We start from the raw sequence: 16,942 nt of genomic DNA, 5'->3' as shown, positions 1-16,942 counted from the left end.
CCAAAACTCCTTCAAGGCAAGGACACAGCTTCCCGCCCCTTTTCTACCTTTGCTCATTTCCTGTCGAATCCAATTCCTTTCCAACATTGACCTACTCCAAGGGTGGGTGGGCAGGGGAGAGTTTCCTGCATGACTGCTTGCTCATGATTCATACTTTTAATAAAAGCACAGCAGGTGGAAAAGGAGGATTCCTGGGTCTTAAATTAGGAAAAAAGCATTGACTAATGCAAACAACCAACCAGGACAGCCTGAAGGCCCATGGGGCACAGTCTAGGGAAGGGTTCTTCAGGATTTAGGTCTTTGTTTTTGGGTCACACCTGGTGGTGCTCAGAGCTTACTCCTATCTCCTATCTCTGCACAGGGATCATTCCTGGCGGTGATTAGGAGACCCTACGGGGTGTCAGGGATGAGACCTGGGTCAGCTGTGTGCCAGGCAAGTGTGGCTTACCTGCTATATAAAGTTCCTGCTTTAGTCCAAGGTCTAAGTCTTGACAGACTCTCATACGCCACATTTGCTCAACCTCCATTGGTTAAACCACAAGAGTGGGTTGCAGGCCCCTCCCTCTGTTCTCAAAGGGTCTCTGGCAACTCAGAGCAGACCCTGCATTGCCACACACGCATCTTCCTCTTGCCTCTTACCGCTGCAGTCAGGGCATGTGGCACCCCTCACTTAAGTTTCCTACCATCCCACCCAGCTCTGTGGCAGCTTTTTTTGTGGGGGGGTGCACATGTGGCAGTGGTTATAGGGCTACTCCTGGCTCGGTGGGGGCTGCTTACAGGTCTACCACACGCAGAGCATGTGCGCTGGCTGGACCACCACACCAGGGCTCTCAGCCAGGGGCTGCAGTGAAGCCCCTAACCCAAACCTGCACTCCCCTGCACATACACTTCGCACAGGACATGGGAAAGCAGGCCAGTCACCCTTCAGGGATCTGAAGGTCCAGCCAGGGTGAACGGGGACATAGGAAAAGGCTGTCCTCTGCTTCCTCCTGGGGGAGTTATCAAAGGCGTCCACCTGGGAAGCCCTTCCCTTCCCAGCCCCTCCCCGCACCCTCTCCAAGAGGAAGCAGGAAAACATCCGTCATCACAGCCCCGGATGCTGCATTTCCAGAGGCCTCAATCAGGATATCCCTAGGTCTTTTCCCAGGAGCTTGGGATCTGAAAGGGCAAGTGGCGAAGTTGTTGGCCCACTGTGGCCATCTGGCCTGGAGAAGACTGTCCAGACAGGTCTCCAGGTCCGGGAAGGGTCTGGTCAGCTCCAAGCTGTCCCCAGGCCGCAGGGGTGCCCCTGGGTGACCTGGAAGTGTACCCCTCTGCTCAGATTACAGCTTGGTCTCTGGAGGGAGAGCTCTCACCAAGGTCTCTCCCCTGTGCCTTTTTTTCTCCCTAGAGGCTGAAGTGTTTGGGGAGCTGGGGAAGACTCAGTGTGGAGAGAAGGAAGGGATCCCCACGCTCAACCCCTTTCTCAGAGCCAAGGAGGGCGCAGCTTCAAGAAGCGGAAACTCCCAGTTCAGCCTCTCGGGCCTCCCAACTCCTTGTCTGCCCTTGGCAGTGAGAACAAAGGAGGGAAATTTCAAAGGTGATTTCCAGGTTTCCAGAGCAAACCGAAGTGAAATGCTCCCTGAGGCTTAACTGGGAGGGAGGCAGGAGGCAGTGTCCCGACAGGGGCAGCCCCAGGGGCCTTGGAGGAAGGCTGGCTCAGCAGCTCCCACTCTTTTATCAGAGCATCTTTCAGGCCTACCTGATGCCTCGGTGCCCTGGCCAAGGGGCCTGTGACAGAGCCAGGAATGGAAACCAGAGGAGCCAGGAGTGGAAACCAGAACAGCGGCCGAGCCACCTGGGCATCCAAGAGAGCATGGCCCCGTGTTTCTTTGACTTCTCACTTGGCAGAGGTTCCGAGGCACGGGGCCATCCCGCATGGTGACTGGTGACCCGAGCCCTGCTGCATGCTCTCTCTGAATTCTAGCTGTCCCTGATCCATGCTGGGGAGCCAGCGAGGGGAGCAGCTTCCAGGAGGTGAATGAGGCACAGGCTTTCGAGCCAGGAGCCCTGGGTTTGATCTCTGTGCTCTACGGTCTCCTGAGCACTCCCAAATTAATCAACAAATGGAGGCAGGAGAGAGCTCAAAGGACTGGAGCACCCTGAACACTGCCGGGTGTGATCTCTGAGCACTGAGCCAGGAGTAGCTCCTAAGCATGGCCTGTTGTGGAATTCCTCCCCACAAATATATGAAACACATCTAGGAGGGGCCAGAAAGATAGTACAGTGGTAGGGCATTTGCCTTGCACACGGGTAGTCCCAGGTTCAATCCTTGGCACCACACACGGTCCCTGAGCGCAGTCAGGAGTGATTCCTGAACTCAGAGCCAGAAGCAAGCCCTGAGCATTACTGGGTGTCACCCAAACACCACCATCAGCAACCTTAAGGAAACACATCAGGGAAATGACACTTCAGTCTGTAAATGGCTCAGCTGGCCTAAAGGTCCTTGACTTTAGGGAGCCCACCCAAGCTTGTGGCCCAAAAGGGCCGAGCCCCACTCAGTGGTCTGAGGTGGCTCAGATCCTGCGGCTGGGTCTTCCTGCCACTCCCAACATCCAGGTCAGGAGGGGCCAGAGAACAGAAATGTGTAGGGATCTCCTGGGGCACAGAGGCCTGCTCACTTCTCATAGGTGGCTAGGTCCTGGGTGGCACCCCTCTGGGGCAGCAGGCCAAGCGGGCGCAGAAGCTGAACGGCAGCTATCTTTGGGCACCACCCCCACTGCTAAGTCCAGGAGTGGATTTCAGAACTCAACAATAAACTGAATTAAGGGTAATTACAGCCCTGACTCCCAGCCGCTCTACAGCTCCTCCCCAGCCGGGGGCGGGGAGTGGGGAGTGGTCTCAGGTCTGGTCTAAACAAAAGTTTCCTCTCCCTGGCAGCAGGGTCTCGGGGCTGGGGGCGGGGCTGGGATCCGGTCACATGTCATCGGAGGCGAGCCCGTCGGGGGAGCCTAGGGGAGACGCGAGAGTGGGAGTCGTAGGATGCGATGCGGAAAGAAGGCTTTAGTGTGCACAGAAGCTGCGGGAAGCGGCACCGGAGGCTCAGGGGCAGGGAGGAGGAGGGCAGGAGAGGGAGAGGCAGGGTCCCGGCTGCAGGAGCAGGGTCGGCGGAACAGGCGCTGCATGGTCCACAGGGCTGGCCTCCAGTGTTTCCTCCTGGACCCTGAGCCCAAGGCGCTCCTGCCTGCACCATTCATTACGTCTCTTTCCATGGGCTGAAGTACTGGGCCTGTGGCAGAGGATAAGACCAAGACAGTGGCCTGGACTCAGATGATCAGTGGTCCAGTGCTCCCACCACCCCACTTCCCGTAGCCTCAGACACAAGCTCCCAGCCCCCAGCTCTGCCCGCTCCCCTCACCCTGCACCAGACTGGACGGGGTGGGGGGAGGGAGGCCACGAATCACTTTTCCTTCTTAAACAGTTTCCAACCAGTGACAAATGTGATCTGGTTCCTTGGGGGTTGAGGATGAGGTTGACTCTCAGGCTTTCTCAGAGACTTGTGAAATCTGAGCTCCAAGCCGCAGCCTGTGGCCGATGTGTCAGCCCCATGTCAGAGGTTACAGTGGAAGGCCAAGCAGGGAGGTGGGGGCAAAAGTCTCCTGAGACCCAGCTCCTCCCATGCAGACTGGGGTGAGGGGGGAGGGGGCCCTCACGGATCCTGGAGCCAGGAGGCAGCTGTCAGGCTGGGCTGGACCTTGTGCAGGTGCCAGGGGGCAGGCCTGGAAATCATGCTTGTTCTGACATTTGCATGCAGCCTGTGCAACAGGGCTAGGTACTGCACTTCTTGACTGGACAGCACCTTGGTGAAGATGGGCCATCAGGGATAACCTCAGGGCTGCTTGTGGATTCGTGTGGGAAAGGGGCTTCATCCAACACAAACCAGCGCATACGAGGAGACGGGTGCAGAGGCTGCGGTAGCAGCAGCGCCATTCCCCTAGCTGAGGAGGTGACCAGGTCACTGTCATTGTGCATTGTGACACCAGTGCTCCGATGGGCACGGCTGGAAGCTGGTGCTGCTGTTCATAAAGTCCCCTCTCTTCCCAGTCAGCAGTCAGGACGGTTTTCTCTGCATTTCCCCTGAAGCTGCTTTTTCTCTGCTCCCCCCCCCCCCCCCAATACACACACACACTGAGCTTCTTCCTTGAAAACTGAGGAGTCTTCCTGGTATCTCCCCTCAGCAGCTCCCTCACACCTCAGCAGCTGCGCCTCTGGGCAGCAGCCTGACCACTTCCCTCCCTCAGGCACAGGGGCACCACCTGAGGCTGGCAGAGGGCCAGCAGCTCCTGCCAGCGGATGTAGGTCTGGGCAGCCAGGTCCTTGAGCTTGGTGCGGTGCATGGCCTGGGGGCTCTCCCGGATGTGGGTGCTGATGTGGCGGTCCAACTGCATGCACAGCAGCTGCAGCTCGGCCTGCACGGGAGGCAGGGAGGGCTGCTGAGTGCCCCACAGAGGCTGGGCAAGAAAGGGAGGCTGGGCGGGCGTGGCTTGGGGGGGACATAGGGCGCGGGGCACTCAGCCTGCTCCTTCCTCAGTCCCTCCACCTCCGGGTGGGCTACGGGGCTACGGGCCTGAGAGGGCTGGGCACCCCCTCCCCCACCTCCCTGGCCTCAGAGCACTCACCCACTGCTCAGCAGTGATGTCCTGGCAGCTGACCACCACCCCGGCCAGTGTCAGCAGGCTGTGGCACAGGTAGCAGGCCTGCAGTGAAGACGCATGGTCACGTATGTAGGGAGGCACCTCCCGGGAGGGCCCTGGGCCCCCTCTCTCACAGCCCCCGTCTGAGGTGTGGCTTCAGGAAAATCAGGGCTCTCTGACCCCCAGAGCCCCTGACCACAAGGAGGGTCCTGACAGGGCTGGACATTCCCTCCCAGCTGCCTTTGGGGCACTCACCCACTGCTGTGAGTGACATCCTGGCAGCAGAGCCCCGCCCCAGCCAGCCCTGTCAGGACCCACTAGGCCCCGGGAGGGCACATTTAGACCAGGTACCACTGTCCGCAACTGGGGGACATGCCTGCCGGGCCGACAGTCACCCCACGTGGATGGGAGCGGGCAGGGGACGCAGGGAGGCCGATGGGGTACAGTGTACACATGTACACATGTCTCCCACCAGAGCTCCTGCAGGAGAGAACAGAGGGCCAGCCCGCGCAGGCATCATTCTGTGGCGGAGGCCAGGAGGCACAGAGACCTCCAGACAGTGAAGATGCCTGCCCAGCACTCTCAGCTTGGGGTGTGCACCCCCATTCACTTGCCTCTGAGATGGGCAGAGTGGGAGGCACAGCCCTAGGGGCAGGTAACAGCCTTGAGGCGGGGCTGCTGGGGAGGTTCCACGCTCAGTGACACTGCCTGGACCTCAGAACCAGTCCCAGTCCTGTCCCCTCACTTCCCCTGCCCTAATCATCTTTATCAGCTCTCTGTAGAGCACCGCACAGTACCCCAGAAACGACCAGGGTCTCTGCACAGATCCAGGAGGCTCTGAAGGTCAGAGATGGAAGCCACTCGGAGTGCCCAGCATGGATGGCCGGAGAGAGCGCACAGGATTAAGGCATTTGCCTTGTACATGGCCAACCATGTTTCCATCCCCACGACCACACTGGGTTCCCTGAGCACTGCCTGCCATGAGTAGCCCCTGAGCACAGAACCAGGACTGAACACCACTGGGTGTAGCCCCCAAATCAAGCAAACAGAAACAATGCACTTGAATTCAAATGCCAGGTGAAGAGGCCCCCGGGGCCTCCTGTGGCACTGGGGCAACAGGCACTCTCACACAGGTGGTGAGCAGAGAAGCAGCAACAGAGTCAAAAGGGGGCCCCCGTCTTCCAGGCCTGGGGCCGTGGTGCTGTGCAGGCTGGAAAAAGCCCAGCTCCCTGGTCGCTGTGCCCCTGGGTCTTCTTCCCAGGGAGGTCCTTGACCGCTGCAGCTGGGCAGGCGGCTCTCTGTCCCTCCTAGTGCAGCCCAGGGCTTGTGTGCCAGAACCGAGCACCCTAAGGCACGGCCAGCAATCACAGTGGACATTGGCTTCCCGCGGGAATAAGCAGAGAGAGTCTGCCTGCGGTCCTGGCTGTGTGGTGGGTCGGAGACTTCAGGGAGGAAGTGACTAAGCTAGGCTAGGCCTTCACAAAATTAAGGATTTGAGATAAAGCAGCAGGGGGGAAGGGCAGGGTGAAGATGACCACACTGATGCTGAAAACTGCCCTGAGTCCACAGGGTAGGGTTGCTGTGTGTGTGTGTGTGTGGGGGGTGTGTTGGAGAGATGCTGGGGTGGGGTGTGGGTGGGGGGAGAGGGGCTGGAGTGATAGTACAGTGGGCGGGGCACTCGCTTGCACGTCCCTAACGTAATGTTATAGCCTTCATAGCATTGATTGCGAGAGTGAAGCATGGACGTTATAGAGGAGCAGTTGGACTTTTTTTTTATAGGTTGTTCTAGGACCCTTGTAGAAAGGGATATTTTGGAGGCCAGTGATAGTAAAGAGGAATATTGCACTTGCCTTGCACACGGATGAGCCAGGTTCAATCCCTGGCACCATCTATGGTCCCCTAAACCCCACCAGGAGTAATCCCTGAGTGAAGAGCCAGAAGTCCTGAGCACCACCCTTGCAAAAAGAGAAAAAACAAACAGGGGTGTCGGGACAGCTCTGGGTTGGGTTGCAGTGAAACTGGGGAAACCTCTGGGAATGGGGGACTGGGCCTTTTGGGGGATGCAATGAGGCTTTTTGGTTTTGTTTTTAGAACGCATCTGGCTATGCTCTGGGCTTACTCCTGGCACTGCACTCAGGATCACTCCTAGCAGGAATGAACCTGGTCAGCTGAATCCTAGTGCACCCTACTTACTGTACTACTGTTCGGGCCCCAAAATCAATCTCTCTCTCTCTCTCTCCCCCTGCCCTTCCTTCCTTCGTCCCCTGCTCCTCCCTACCTTTTGTTTGTTTTTTGGGGCCATACCTGGAGGTACTCAGGGATTACTCCTTCTCTGTGCTCAGGAATCACTCCTGGTGGGCTTGGGGACCATATATGGTGCCAGGGGTCAAATCAGCCATGTGCAAGGCAAGTGCACTATCGCTCTGCCCCCCCCCCCCCATATCCCTTTCCACAAGGGCCCTAAAACAACCTAAAAAAAAAACCAACTACTTCTCTATAATGTACATGCTTTACTCTCACAATCAGAATGCTATGAAGGCTATAAAGTAATGTTAAGGGCCCGAGTGATAGTATAGGCTTTAAGGCATTTTCTGGTTTGATTCCTACACCTACGGTCCATCAAGCACCACCAGAAAGCCCCTGAGCACTCCTGGGTGTGGTCCACCTCCCCACTGCTCTGCCTGCCCCCACGTAACATTAACCATGGAGATGGTTCAGTTCTTTCTATCCTCTTTCTATCCTTGGCATAGCATGGTCCCCCAACACTGCCAGGTGTGGCCCCCAACCAAAACACCGATATATATATATATTTTTTTGCTTTCTTGGGTCACACCCAGCGATGCACAAGGGTTACTCCTTGCTCATGCTCTACTCAGGAATCATTCCTCGCGGTGCTCAGGGGACCATATGGGATGCTGGGAACCAAACCTGGGTTGGCCGCATGCAAGGCAAATGCCCTACCCTCTGTGCTATTGCTACAGCCCCTACACCAATAATTTTTAAAGAGGTAATGTGAACAGTCACTGACTCAGCCCGAATGCATTAGGGGAAGAGCCCCTGAGCCTTCGGAGGAGCAATGAGCCAGGACTCTCCCGGGCCAGAGTCGCAGCTTGGTGGGGGCCAGAAGGTGGGGAAAGTAGCCTGGAAAGGGTGTGGCAGGGCCCCCAAAAGGGGGGTACCTCTCAGGCCCATTACCCCCAGCCCTCCAATCCCCGGGCCGCTGTGCCACCTGCAGGCTCCAGCTGATCTGTGCTCTTCCAGGCCCCTGGGCTGTGCGCCACAGGAGCCAAGAGGGCCCTGGAATGCAGCCAGACTGAGGCTCGGCGCCCCACACTCTCCTATCCCTCTGTCGGCAGCAGAACTGATCTTTCAAGTAGGGAGGCGTATGTGGGGGCACGCCCCGGTGGGGTTGGGGGCAGGACCTGAAGAATAACGGCGGGGATTTACTGAGAAGAAAAAAAGTGTAGTCTGTGAGTATGAAGTTTCACAACTTTGTTTTATGCTGATTCCCATAACTGAATCTGGAGGGAAAATCCCCGGAAACTGTTGTGTGAGTGGGTGTTGGGGTCAGTGGGGAGGAGGGGCTAGCGAGAAGGAAAGCGAGTCCTGAGAAAAGCCCTGGGAGCCACACTCACTCACTACAGTGATTTTCCAAGTTTCGGGGGAACCCTGCAGTACCTCCTCCAACAGGAGGGGAACCTCTGGCGCGGGCCAAAGTGAGAGGAGGCTGACTAAGGAAAACTGCTCCAACTTCAGGAGAAGGGGGTCGGAAGTGCCCCTCCCAGAGGCTGCAGAGCCCCTCCTGGAGGCCTTAGGCCTCAGCCCAGAGAACCAAGACAAGGTTTGTCTGTGCCTAAATCTGCTCTGACCTGGGCGGGTAGGTCACTTGTTTGGCCCCTGGCACCACACAGATGGTCTCGAAGCCTGCCCTGAGTGATCCCTGATCACAGCAGGGTTTGACCCAAAGACAAACAAAGATCTGCTGTGGCCTGGCGTGGGGGCGACCCGGGAGCTCTGAGGCCCATCGAACTGTAGCCCCCACCTGGCCTGCGCTGGCCCCCTCTTGCCCCTCCTTCCCAAGGTGCAGAAGCCACCTTGAGCGGGCCTGCAGGGAGTACGGGCAGGACGGGGTGGGGAACCTCCAAACAGCCAGGTGTGCTCCAGCACTTCCTGCTCCGTGACCAGCCCCTGAACTCAGCAAGCCCCATCCTGCTCCCGCTCACAGTCCCCCTGCCACCCCAGGCACCATCTTCGCTCCCTTTCAAACCACTGCAGAGGGAGGATGGCAGGCCTGAGGCGCCTCACCCCTGCGGGTGTGAAGGACCCTTCTCCCCTGGTCTCCAGACTCCTGAAGGGGTGTGCACAGGGCCATAACGAAGGCTTCAGAGTCTTGTCGGAGGACTGGGTGCTTGTCAGTACAGATGGCCAGGACCACCCTCACCTCCCCACCGGGTGCGAGTGGAGACTGGGAGCCCCCAGGGGAAACGGGAAGCCTCAGGCAGCCACTCAGGGAGAGGCAGAGGCTGAGCGAGCGCGATGACTGGGACGTGCCTGGACCCAGTGCTGACAGGATGGAACCGTCCCATGGCTGCTGCCAGCAGGGCTCCAGGCTCCCACGTCCTGAGCTCCCGGAATCTGCTGGGAGAAGTTCAAAGCCTGACCCTCCTTCCTGGCCCAGAGCCTGAGCGCCCTAAAGAGCCCCTCTAAAATGGACACGGGTGAGAAGAGTGGGGAGGAGGCGATGTGGCTCTCCTGAGGGTCAGGGGGCTCCCCTTGCCATGCTTCTGTTGTAAGATGAACCGGAAAGGGGTGGACAGTTCCCAGGAACTCTTCTAGAAAATTCCCCTCCAGCTAATGCCAAGGGAGCTGGCCGGGTGTGACCTGGGTTATTTGCTCCAAAGAAGGGAGAAGGGAGAAGGGAGAAGGGAGAAGGGAGAAGGGAGAAGGGAGAAGGGAGAAGGGAGAAGGGAGAAGGGAGAAGGAAGAGGATCCCAGGAAGCCCCTAACAAGGCCCAGAGCATGCAACCTCTCGCCTTCCCTGAGGGCCCGACCCTGAGTCCAGTTTTCCCCAGTCCACAGACAGTCCTACCCTGGACTCAGGGCAGGGGTGCAGGGGGTGGGGCCACAGACCAGGACAGAGGCAGGAGCTGGGTGGGAGCAGGTGCAGCTACGTCTCAGGTCAGATGTGGGGGGCAGGAGGACGACTGACCAGGAACACTGCCGAGGAGACAGGAGGCCTCTCCACAGCTTGGGCCCTAAGGCTCAGGCAGCAGGTGCTCCCCTCCAACTCCCCGGAGCAGCTGCCTCTGTTCACTTCTCGCCTGGCTCCTAGCTCCCGGGGACCTGCGTTCATGCACACTCTCACTAAGCCCCATCTCAAGGTCCTCCAGGTCCAGCTTGGCCTGATGACCCAGGACGGGAATTCAGGGCTGTGTCTGGACCCGCCAGCTGTAGCACTCCGGCACGTGTGGTCTGGGCAGGGCAGGCGCAGTGCTAGCTCCATGGCCATTTCAGAACCAAGGTGCCAAGGTGGAAAGCTGGGGCCTTTGGGCTTCTTTTTTCCTTTTTGACATAAAATTTAGTACAAGTTGCCTGACGGAACCTCAGGTCCATCCCCCACACCACATGGTACCCTGAGCAATGCTGAGCAACCTCCGAGCACAGAATCAGGAGTAGCACCTGAGAACTGTCAGATGGGCCCCCAAAATCAAATTAAACCTGTAGCACCATTTCACAGAGTCCTCAGAGTTGCTTGGTCTGAGGCTACCACAGATGCTTTCTTTCCTTTCAGCTGGAGAAGAGGGGGCTGTGTGTGAGAGTATGAGTGTGTGCATGTGTGAGTGTGAGTGTGCATGTGTGAGTGTGAGTGTATGAGTGTGTGCATGTGTGTGCTTATATGTATGTGAGTGTATATGAGTGTGTATGTGTGTGAGAATTTGTATGTGTACATACGTACCTGTATGAGTGAGTGCATATGTGAGTGTGGATGAATGTGTATGTATAAGAATTTGTGTGTGTTGATGTGAGTTGTGTCTGAGTGTTATAAGGGCACTTTGACACTGGAGCCACCCTCAAAGGCAACCCAGGGAGGGCAGTAGGCCTCAAAGCTGATCCCAAAGGTACAGCTGGCACTGTACCCCAGGTTAGCGAAAACACAACAATGATGAATCATGAGGCAGCCTGAGTGAGGGCCACTTGCAGGACGCAGAGCAGGAGTCTCAGTCCAGCACACAAGAGCCAAAGCCCGGGGCTGGAGCAATAGTAGAGCAGGTAGGGCACAACCCACCCAGGTTCCATCCCTGGCACCATATATGGTTCTGATCCCAACAGGAATGATTCCGAGGCCCAGAAATAGGAGTTATCTGTGAGCAAATCACCTGAAAACAAAAACAAACAAAAAAAGGAAAGAAAAAAAGAAAAAGGAGCCAAAGTTCATCTGGCAGCCTCTCCTCTGGAACCCAAGATGACAGGGGATGCCCTTCTCCATCCTGTAGTATGCCACCTGCTGCCACCTATAAGATGCCATTTTTTTCTGCCCTTAAGAAGGAGCATTCCTTGACCTCTTCCATGACCATTCCATGACCGCTCTAAGGTAATGCTCCCCCAAAGCACCAGGTCTGCCTCCAAAGACTGTGTCTGAGGAAAGGCTGACGTGAACAGATCAACGCCTTCCCGGGGAGCAGGAAATGAGAGGATGCACGCGCAAATCATTAGGAAATGAGCAGTGACATGACACGTCTTCCTCATGGGGTCCCCAAGGGCATAGGGCAGAGAGGCCAAGGGACAGACGTCACAGGCAGACAGGCCAGATTCACCCCGGGAAGGGCGGACAGTGATGCTGCAGAGGACACAGCTTGTTAGGGTGAGGGGGTGGCTGGCACCGGAACGGGGAGCAGTGAGGCCGCCAGGAAGGATTAGGGAGGCAGGCTGGTAGCATCTGGACAGGAACCACTTCCTCCCAGCTCAGCTGCTGGGAACAGCACTGTCCCAGAGGGTGCAGAGTCAGAGGCTGCACGCAGCAGCCCCCTCAGAACTCCCACAGAGGCTCCTGGAGGAAGGGGCCTGGAGAGCTGAGACCCTGAGCCCACTGGAGAGGCTGTGGGATTCTCCCTCAAAACGTGCTGTGCTGGTCCCTGGTCATCAGATCGAGGTTTGGGGCTCGGGGAGACCAAGGCACAGAGAGGCCACTGGGAAGCAGGGAGCTGGACAAAAGCAGGAAAGCCGCGTGTGCACTCAGTTCCCATGGCTGAGCCGCACAGGGTCATCTGGGAGTACCTGACCCATTCCTAGGCCTCCTGAGGCAGGAACTGGGGGGCTGCAGGCAAAGCCTGTCTGAGTGCTCCCACCCAGCCCACCCTTCCTTTCTGGCTTCCTGCTGACCACAGGGGCGGGGCAGCGAGAGGTCATGGTCATGGGGTGCATGACAGCACTTCCTGCTCCACCTGTGAGGTTTAGAGCCCATAACCCTGGTGACTTGGTGGGCATGGACCAAAAGCCCAGCTCAGCCAGAGGGGACACACGTGCAGGAGTTATGTGGGGGGCACCTTGTCTCAGGGGGTGAGGCCAGGGTCGGTGAGGCCAGGGTCAGAGAGGCCTCTCAGCGTCGTCCTCCCTCCTGCAGCTGGGCTCACTCACTTAGAGTCTCGAGTCTCCAAGCGGGCAAGGTCACCTTCCATGTCAGGATGAGAGTCCATGGCCCTATTTTGTGGCTGAAGACCCAGCGGAGGCCATGGCTCACGCCTGGTTTCCAGGCATGCGGGGTCCTGCCCACTCTGTGGTCACAGTGTCCCAGGGTGCTGTCATTTCCTCAGACTAAGCAGCCTGGACCCCGAATCCAGGGCAGGCCACAGATAGGATGGGCCACTGATGCCCAGCAACATGAATGGCTTGGGGGTGAGGGCATCCACAGCGCCAGGCCAGTCAGCCTGAAGGTTCTGGGAGCTTGGCGGGAGACGGGCCTGGGAACAGAGCCGAGGGCTGCAGAGTGCTGCAGAGACAATCCAGGTTGCAGGCACTGCTCAGCCCTGCCTCCAGCAGCTCGACCTTTCAGGATGTGTGTGCGTGCTTCCTTCACTATAGTCTTGGCAAAGACAGGGGACAAGGGACAGGAAAAGGTGAGCAGAAGGGCAGAGGGGGAAGCCATGGCTGCAGGCACTGTCCTCCAAGAGGGGACAGCAAGTGAGGCTCTGTGTGGCGCACTCAGGTATGCGGTGGGGAGTATTGTCTAGTTCGGGGTCCCAGGCTACCCCTGCCCTGGGATGAGGTGAGAAATGAACAAGCCCAGGGCCGGACCCCGGGCTCTGCATGCTGGAGGCCAGCTTCCACGTGGCCTTTGGTACCATGTGACTTTTTTTGTTTTGTTTTGGGCAGTGCTGGTGATCCAGTCCAGGCCTCACACACGAGGTAACCATTCTCCCACTGAGCTGGCCGTGCTGTAGTTCTGGTGACCTGGGAAAGGCTCGAGACTTGCCCTCAAGATGATTCTGTGTATGTGGAAGGTTCTGTTGTTGTTTTTTGGAGATGGGTGGGGTGGGGGGATGGGGGCCACACTCAGACATGCTCAGGGCTTACTCCTGGTTCTGTGCTCAGGGATCAATCCTGGCAGTACTTGGGGGACCAGAGGGGATGCTGGGGATTGAAACAGGGTTGGCCATGAGAGGGTAAGATTGCTGCAGTCGGTTTACGTGTGTGAAGCAATGTTTGGACATGCCACAGGTAGCAGACGGCCCTGACTATAGAAATCCCAGGGCAGATGACAGCCCAGGCACTGCAGGAAGGAGGAGCAGCAGAAGCCAGAACGGAACCCCCACAAGCTTGCGGCGTCTGGGTGTGGGACAAGCCCTGGGGTGGGGGCAGAGCCCGCTGCTCGTTGAGAGGCCACCCTGGAGCAGCTTCTCCCTAGTATGGAGGAAATGAGAAACAGGGGAAGCGACATGGTGGGGCGGAAGGTCTGGAGCAGGCTCCCATGTGGTCCTGAGGAAGATGCGCCAGGGGGCAGGCCAGGAGCCACCCGGTCACCCCATCTCTGGGCACCAGTCTACACAGGCTGGTGTAGAAGCCCACATTCCTGAAGCCTGGGCGCTGGTGATGTGAAGGTGCCAGCAGTGCCCTAGGTGGGGTGTTGTGCGGCCAGGCTCCCAACAGACCCCCTCAGGTCAACGCCAAGCTTCCACTTAGAGGTTTGTTTCAAAGACCGCTGAGGTTCCTCCTCTTGGAGGAAGAGAAAGAGTACCACAGACCAGCAAGGGAACTAACTCGGGATCTGTTTGTCCTGAATATCTGTGTTCTGTTCCTCAAAACCAGTCTGCTTCCTCCCAGCCCTCCTGTTCTTAGCCTGACCATGTCCCCCAGGGCAAGGCCCTCCCAAAGTGGAGGGTGAGGGGCTGGACAGCAGCTGGCCGGCCTGGAGTGGGGGAAAGGGAAAGCTCTGGGGCAGAGGGCAGGGGGCAGGGGGCAGGGGATGGGGAGGGAGGCGTGTGCCTGCAGGTCACCTGGCCAGGGACAGCCTAGCTGCATCAGAGCAGAGCAGCAAAGCGGTGGAACTTGTTCATCCACTCTATTAGCACAGGGCACAGCACAGAGATCTAGGAGATGCACCCCAACACACTCAGAGAGGCCCGTGTGCTCTGCACAAGTGCGGACACCCCAGAATGAGCTCAAAGGAATCTGGGTGACCACCGGGTTGACCTCAGAGCATCAGTGACCAGCTCAGAGCTCACGACTGTCCCTCCCCCACCCCTATCTCTGTTATTCCGCGCGTGCCCCAGCTTGGAGAGGGAGCAATGAGTCCCTTGCGTCTGGCCTTGCTGTCTGGGTGCTGGCCCCATGCTGCCCCAAAAGCAGAAGGGGAGACAGAATCCTGGCGCCTCAATCCAGCCCCAACTGTGGGACTTCTCCTTTGGGGGAATCTTGGTTCACTTCCCATGTAATGAACAGGAGTTCACTTCCTCACCATATCCAAATGGGCAGGACTCCCACCCACCATACAGCTCTGGGTGCACAACCCTTCCGAATCCCAGAGGGAACAATGGAACCTTCTCGCTCCTTCCCGGTAGCAGCTGCAAGCAAAAGGCCTGGGAGGCCTCAGCCAGAAACAACAGCCTAGCGTGGTAAGCAGGAACAGAACAGACTCATCAGATTTAGCAAGAGCAAAACAACCAGGAACGTGAATGGGCCAAGACGCTGCGATTGGACAGAGGCAGCGAGAAAAAAATCAGGTCAAAGCCAGTTTACTCAAGTCAGCTAAAAGGAAACAAAAAGTCCAGGAAAGCCCTGGTTCTGGGCGGGAAGGCTGAGTGGGTCACTTTGAGGGACAGAGGAAAATCAAGACCAGTTACGCAACGCTCATCTGCACAGCAGCCAGAAGCAGGGGCTCGGCCGGTGGTGCTCCAGAAGGGCATGTGGAAGTGATGGACACTGGGCAAAGGGAAGCACCTGAGGCCAGCTCTGGGTGACCGGCCACTTAGCAGGCCTGTCCGGACCCCCGACTTCCCATATGGCTCTGACCTTGAGTTTCTTCTCTACTAGGAGAGGCCAACTCAGGCAGGCCAGCACAGCGGGGCCGAGACCGGGCTCCTGACATGAAAATCTTTACAATTTGCAGGAGAGGGTCCAGGGCACACCAGGTGGTGCTCAGAGGCTGCTCCAGGCTCTATACTCAGAGGTTACTCCTGGCGGTTCTAGTGGGAGCATTGCCAGGGATGGTACTGGAATGGGGCTCATATAAGACAAGTACCTTAACCCCTGTATGGGACAGATATGTGGCTCAGGGGAAGAACACTAGCTTTGTACCTCAAAAAGAGGGGAGCAGGGGCTGGAGCAATAGCACAGCGGGTAGGGCGTTTGCCTTGCACGCGGTCGACCCGGGTTCAATTCCCAGCTTCCCATATGGTCCCCTGAGCACTGCCAGGGGTAATTCCTGAGCGCAGAGCCAGGAGTAACCCCTGTGCATTGCTGGGTGTGACCCAAAAAGAAAAAAAAAAGAGGGGAGCAGAGGGGAGGGGAGGCGAGAGGGAAATCTCTCCAGAGGGAAATTTGGAGCTGGAGATAGTTCAACAGGTTAAGCATGTGCTTTGTATATGGGAGGTCCAGTTTCCATCTCTAGCACTACATGGTCACCCAGCACCTCCAGAGTGACCCCCAAGCACAGAGCTAGGAACAGCCCCTGAGCACTGCTGGCTATGACTCCTAGGAGAAACAAAAGTAGTTCCCATGGCCCAGAAGACAGCAGGGAAGCTAAAGTGCTTGACTAGCATGTGGAGCTGGCTGCTAAGGGCGTTAATCCCAGCGCCACATGTGACCCTGAGCCAGGTGTGCTCCCCGACTCCTGGCGCCCAATTCAATTCAGGGCCAGAGAAGCAACATAGGGGGCTTGCCGTGCATGCAGCTGAACCAAGTTTGATCCCTGGTACCCTATATGGTCCCAGAGACCTGCCAGGAGTGAGCACAGAGCCAGGCATAAACAGCTGTGTGTGGCCCAAAGGCAAAAACAAACAAAATAAAACTTCATGAAGTACTAAAAGTACTGAATTATCTGGCTGGGAAGGGGAACAGGTTAGAGAATTGGGGCCACATCCAGACCCAATTCAAGGACTACTCCTGGCACTGTGCTCAGAGTGACTCATGGTAGTGCTTCGGGGAACATTTGCAGTGCTGGGGATAAAAACTGGGTCGGTCATATGCAAAGAAGTGCCTCACCCCTGTACTATGTCTCTGACCCACTAATCATCTAGTTAAGAAGTGGATTTTGGGAAGAGGGGGAGGGATACTGAGGACACTGGTGGTGGAAAATGTACACTGGTGGTGGACATTGTATGACTGAAACTCAAACATTAAAATTTTGTAACTGTAGTTCACAGTGATTCAATAAAAAAAAGTGGATTTTTATGTTTATTTGCTTCTGGGCCGTATCTAACAGTACTCATTAGTCACTCTTGGTGCAGTGCTCAGGGAACTATGCAGAACTGGGTACTGAACCCAGGGTTCCTGCATGCAAAGCTAGTGCTTGATCCTTTGAACCATCTCTGTCACCCAGAGATGCGACATTTTTTTAGAGGGGAGGAAGGACACTGGACCACACTGGCTGGCTCACTCAGTGTGGTCAAGGGACTGTATGCAGTGCTAGGCATCTAACATGCAAGGCAAGCACATTACTAGTGTACTATCTTTTGGCTTGAGAAGCAGTATTCTCCCAGAGTGCTGCCCTGATTTACTAGGACACTTGGTATCTTTGACCTAGCTGGAACCACCACAGCCTTCTCACTTTTTTT

General features: G+C 57.0%; 1 protein-coding gene across 1 annotated transcript in view; it reads right to left on the bottom strand.

The window, feature by feature from the left end:
• Window positions 1–3,235: 3,235 nt before the first annotated feature.
• FAM178B (family with sequence similarity 178 member B) overlaps window positions 3,236–16,942 on the bottom strand; it is a 104,261-nt gene continuing 90,554 nt past the window's right edge. Inside the window, exons 14-16 of the mRNA XM_056129041.1 lie at window positions 4,659–4,736; window positions 4,296–4,448; window positions 3,236–3,268 (exon numbers count right to left, since the gene is read on the bottom strand). Of these exons, the coding sequence (XP_055985016.1) occupies window positions 3,236–3,268; window positions 4,296–4,448; window positions 4,659–4,736 (264 nt within the window). The remainder of the gene's footprint in view (window positions 3,269–4,295; window positions 4,449–4,658; window positions 4,737–16,942) is intronic.

The sequence above is a fragment of the Sorex fumeus genome, unplaced genomic scaffold, assembly GCF_029834395.1.
Source record: "Sorex fumeus unplaced genomic scaffold, SorFum_2.1 ptg000006l, whole genome shotgun sequence".
Taxonomy (NCBI): Eukaryota; Metazoa; Chordata; class Mammalia; order Eulipotyphla; family Soricidae; genus Sorex; species Sorex fumeus.
The sequence above is the reverse complement of the archived record's forward strand: the minus strand, read 5'-3'. Positions and strand labels throughout refer to the sequence as shown.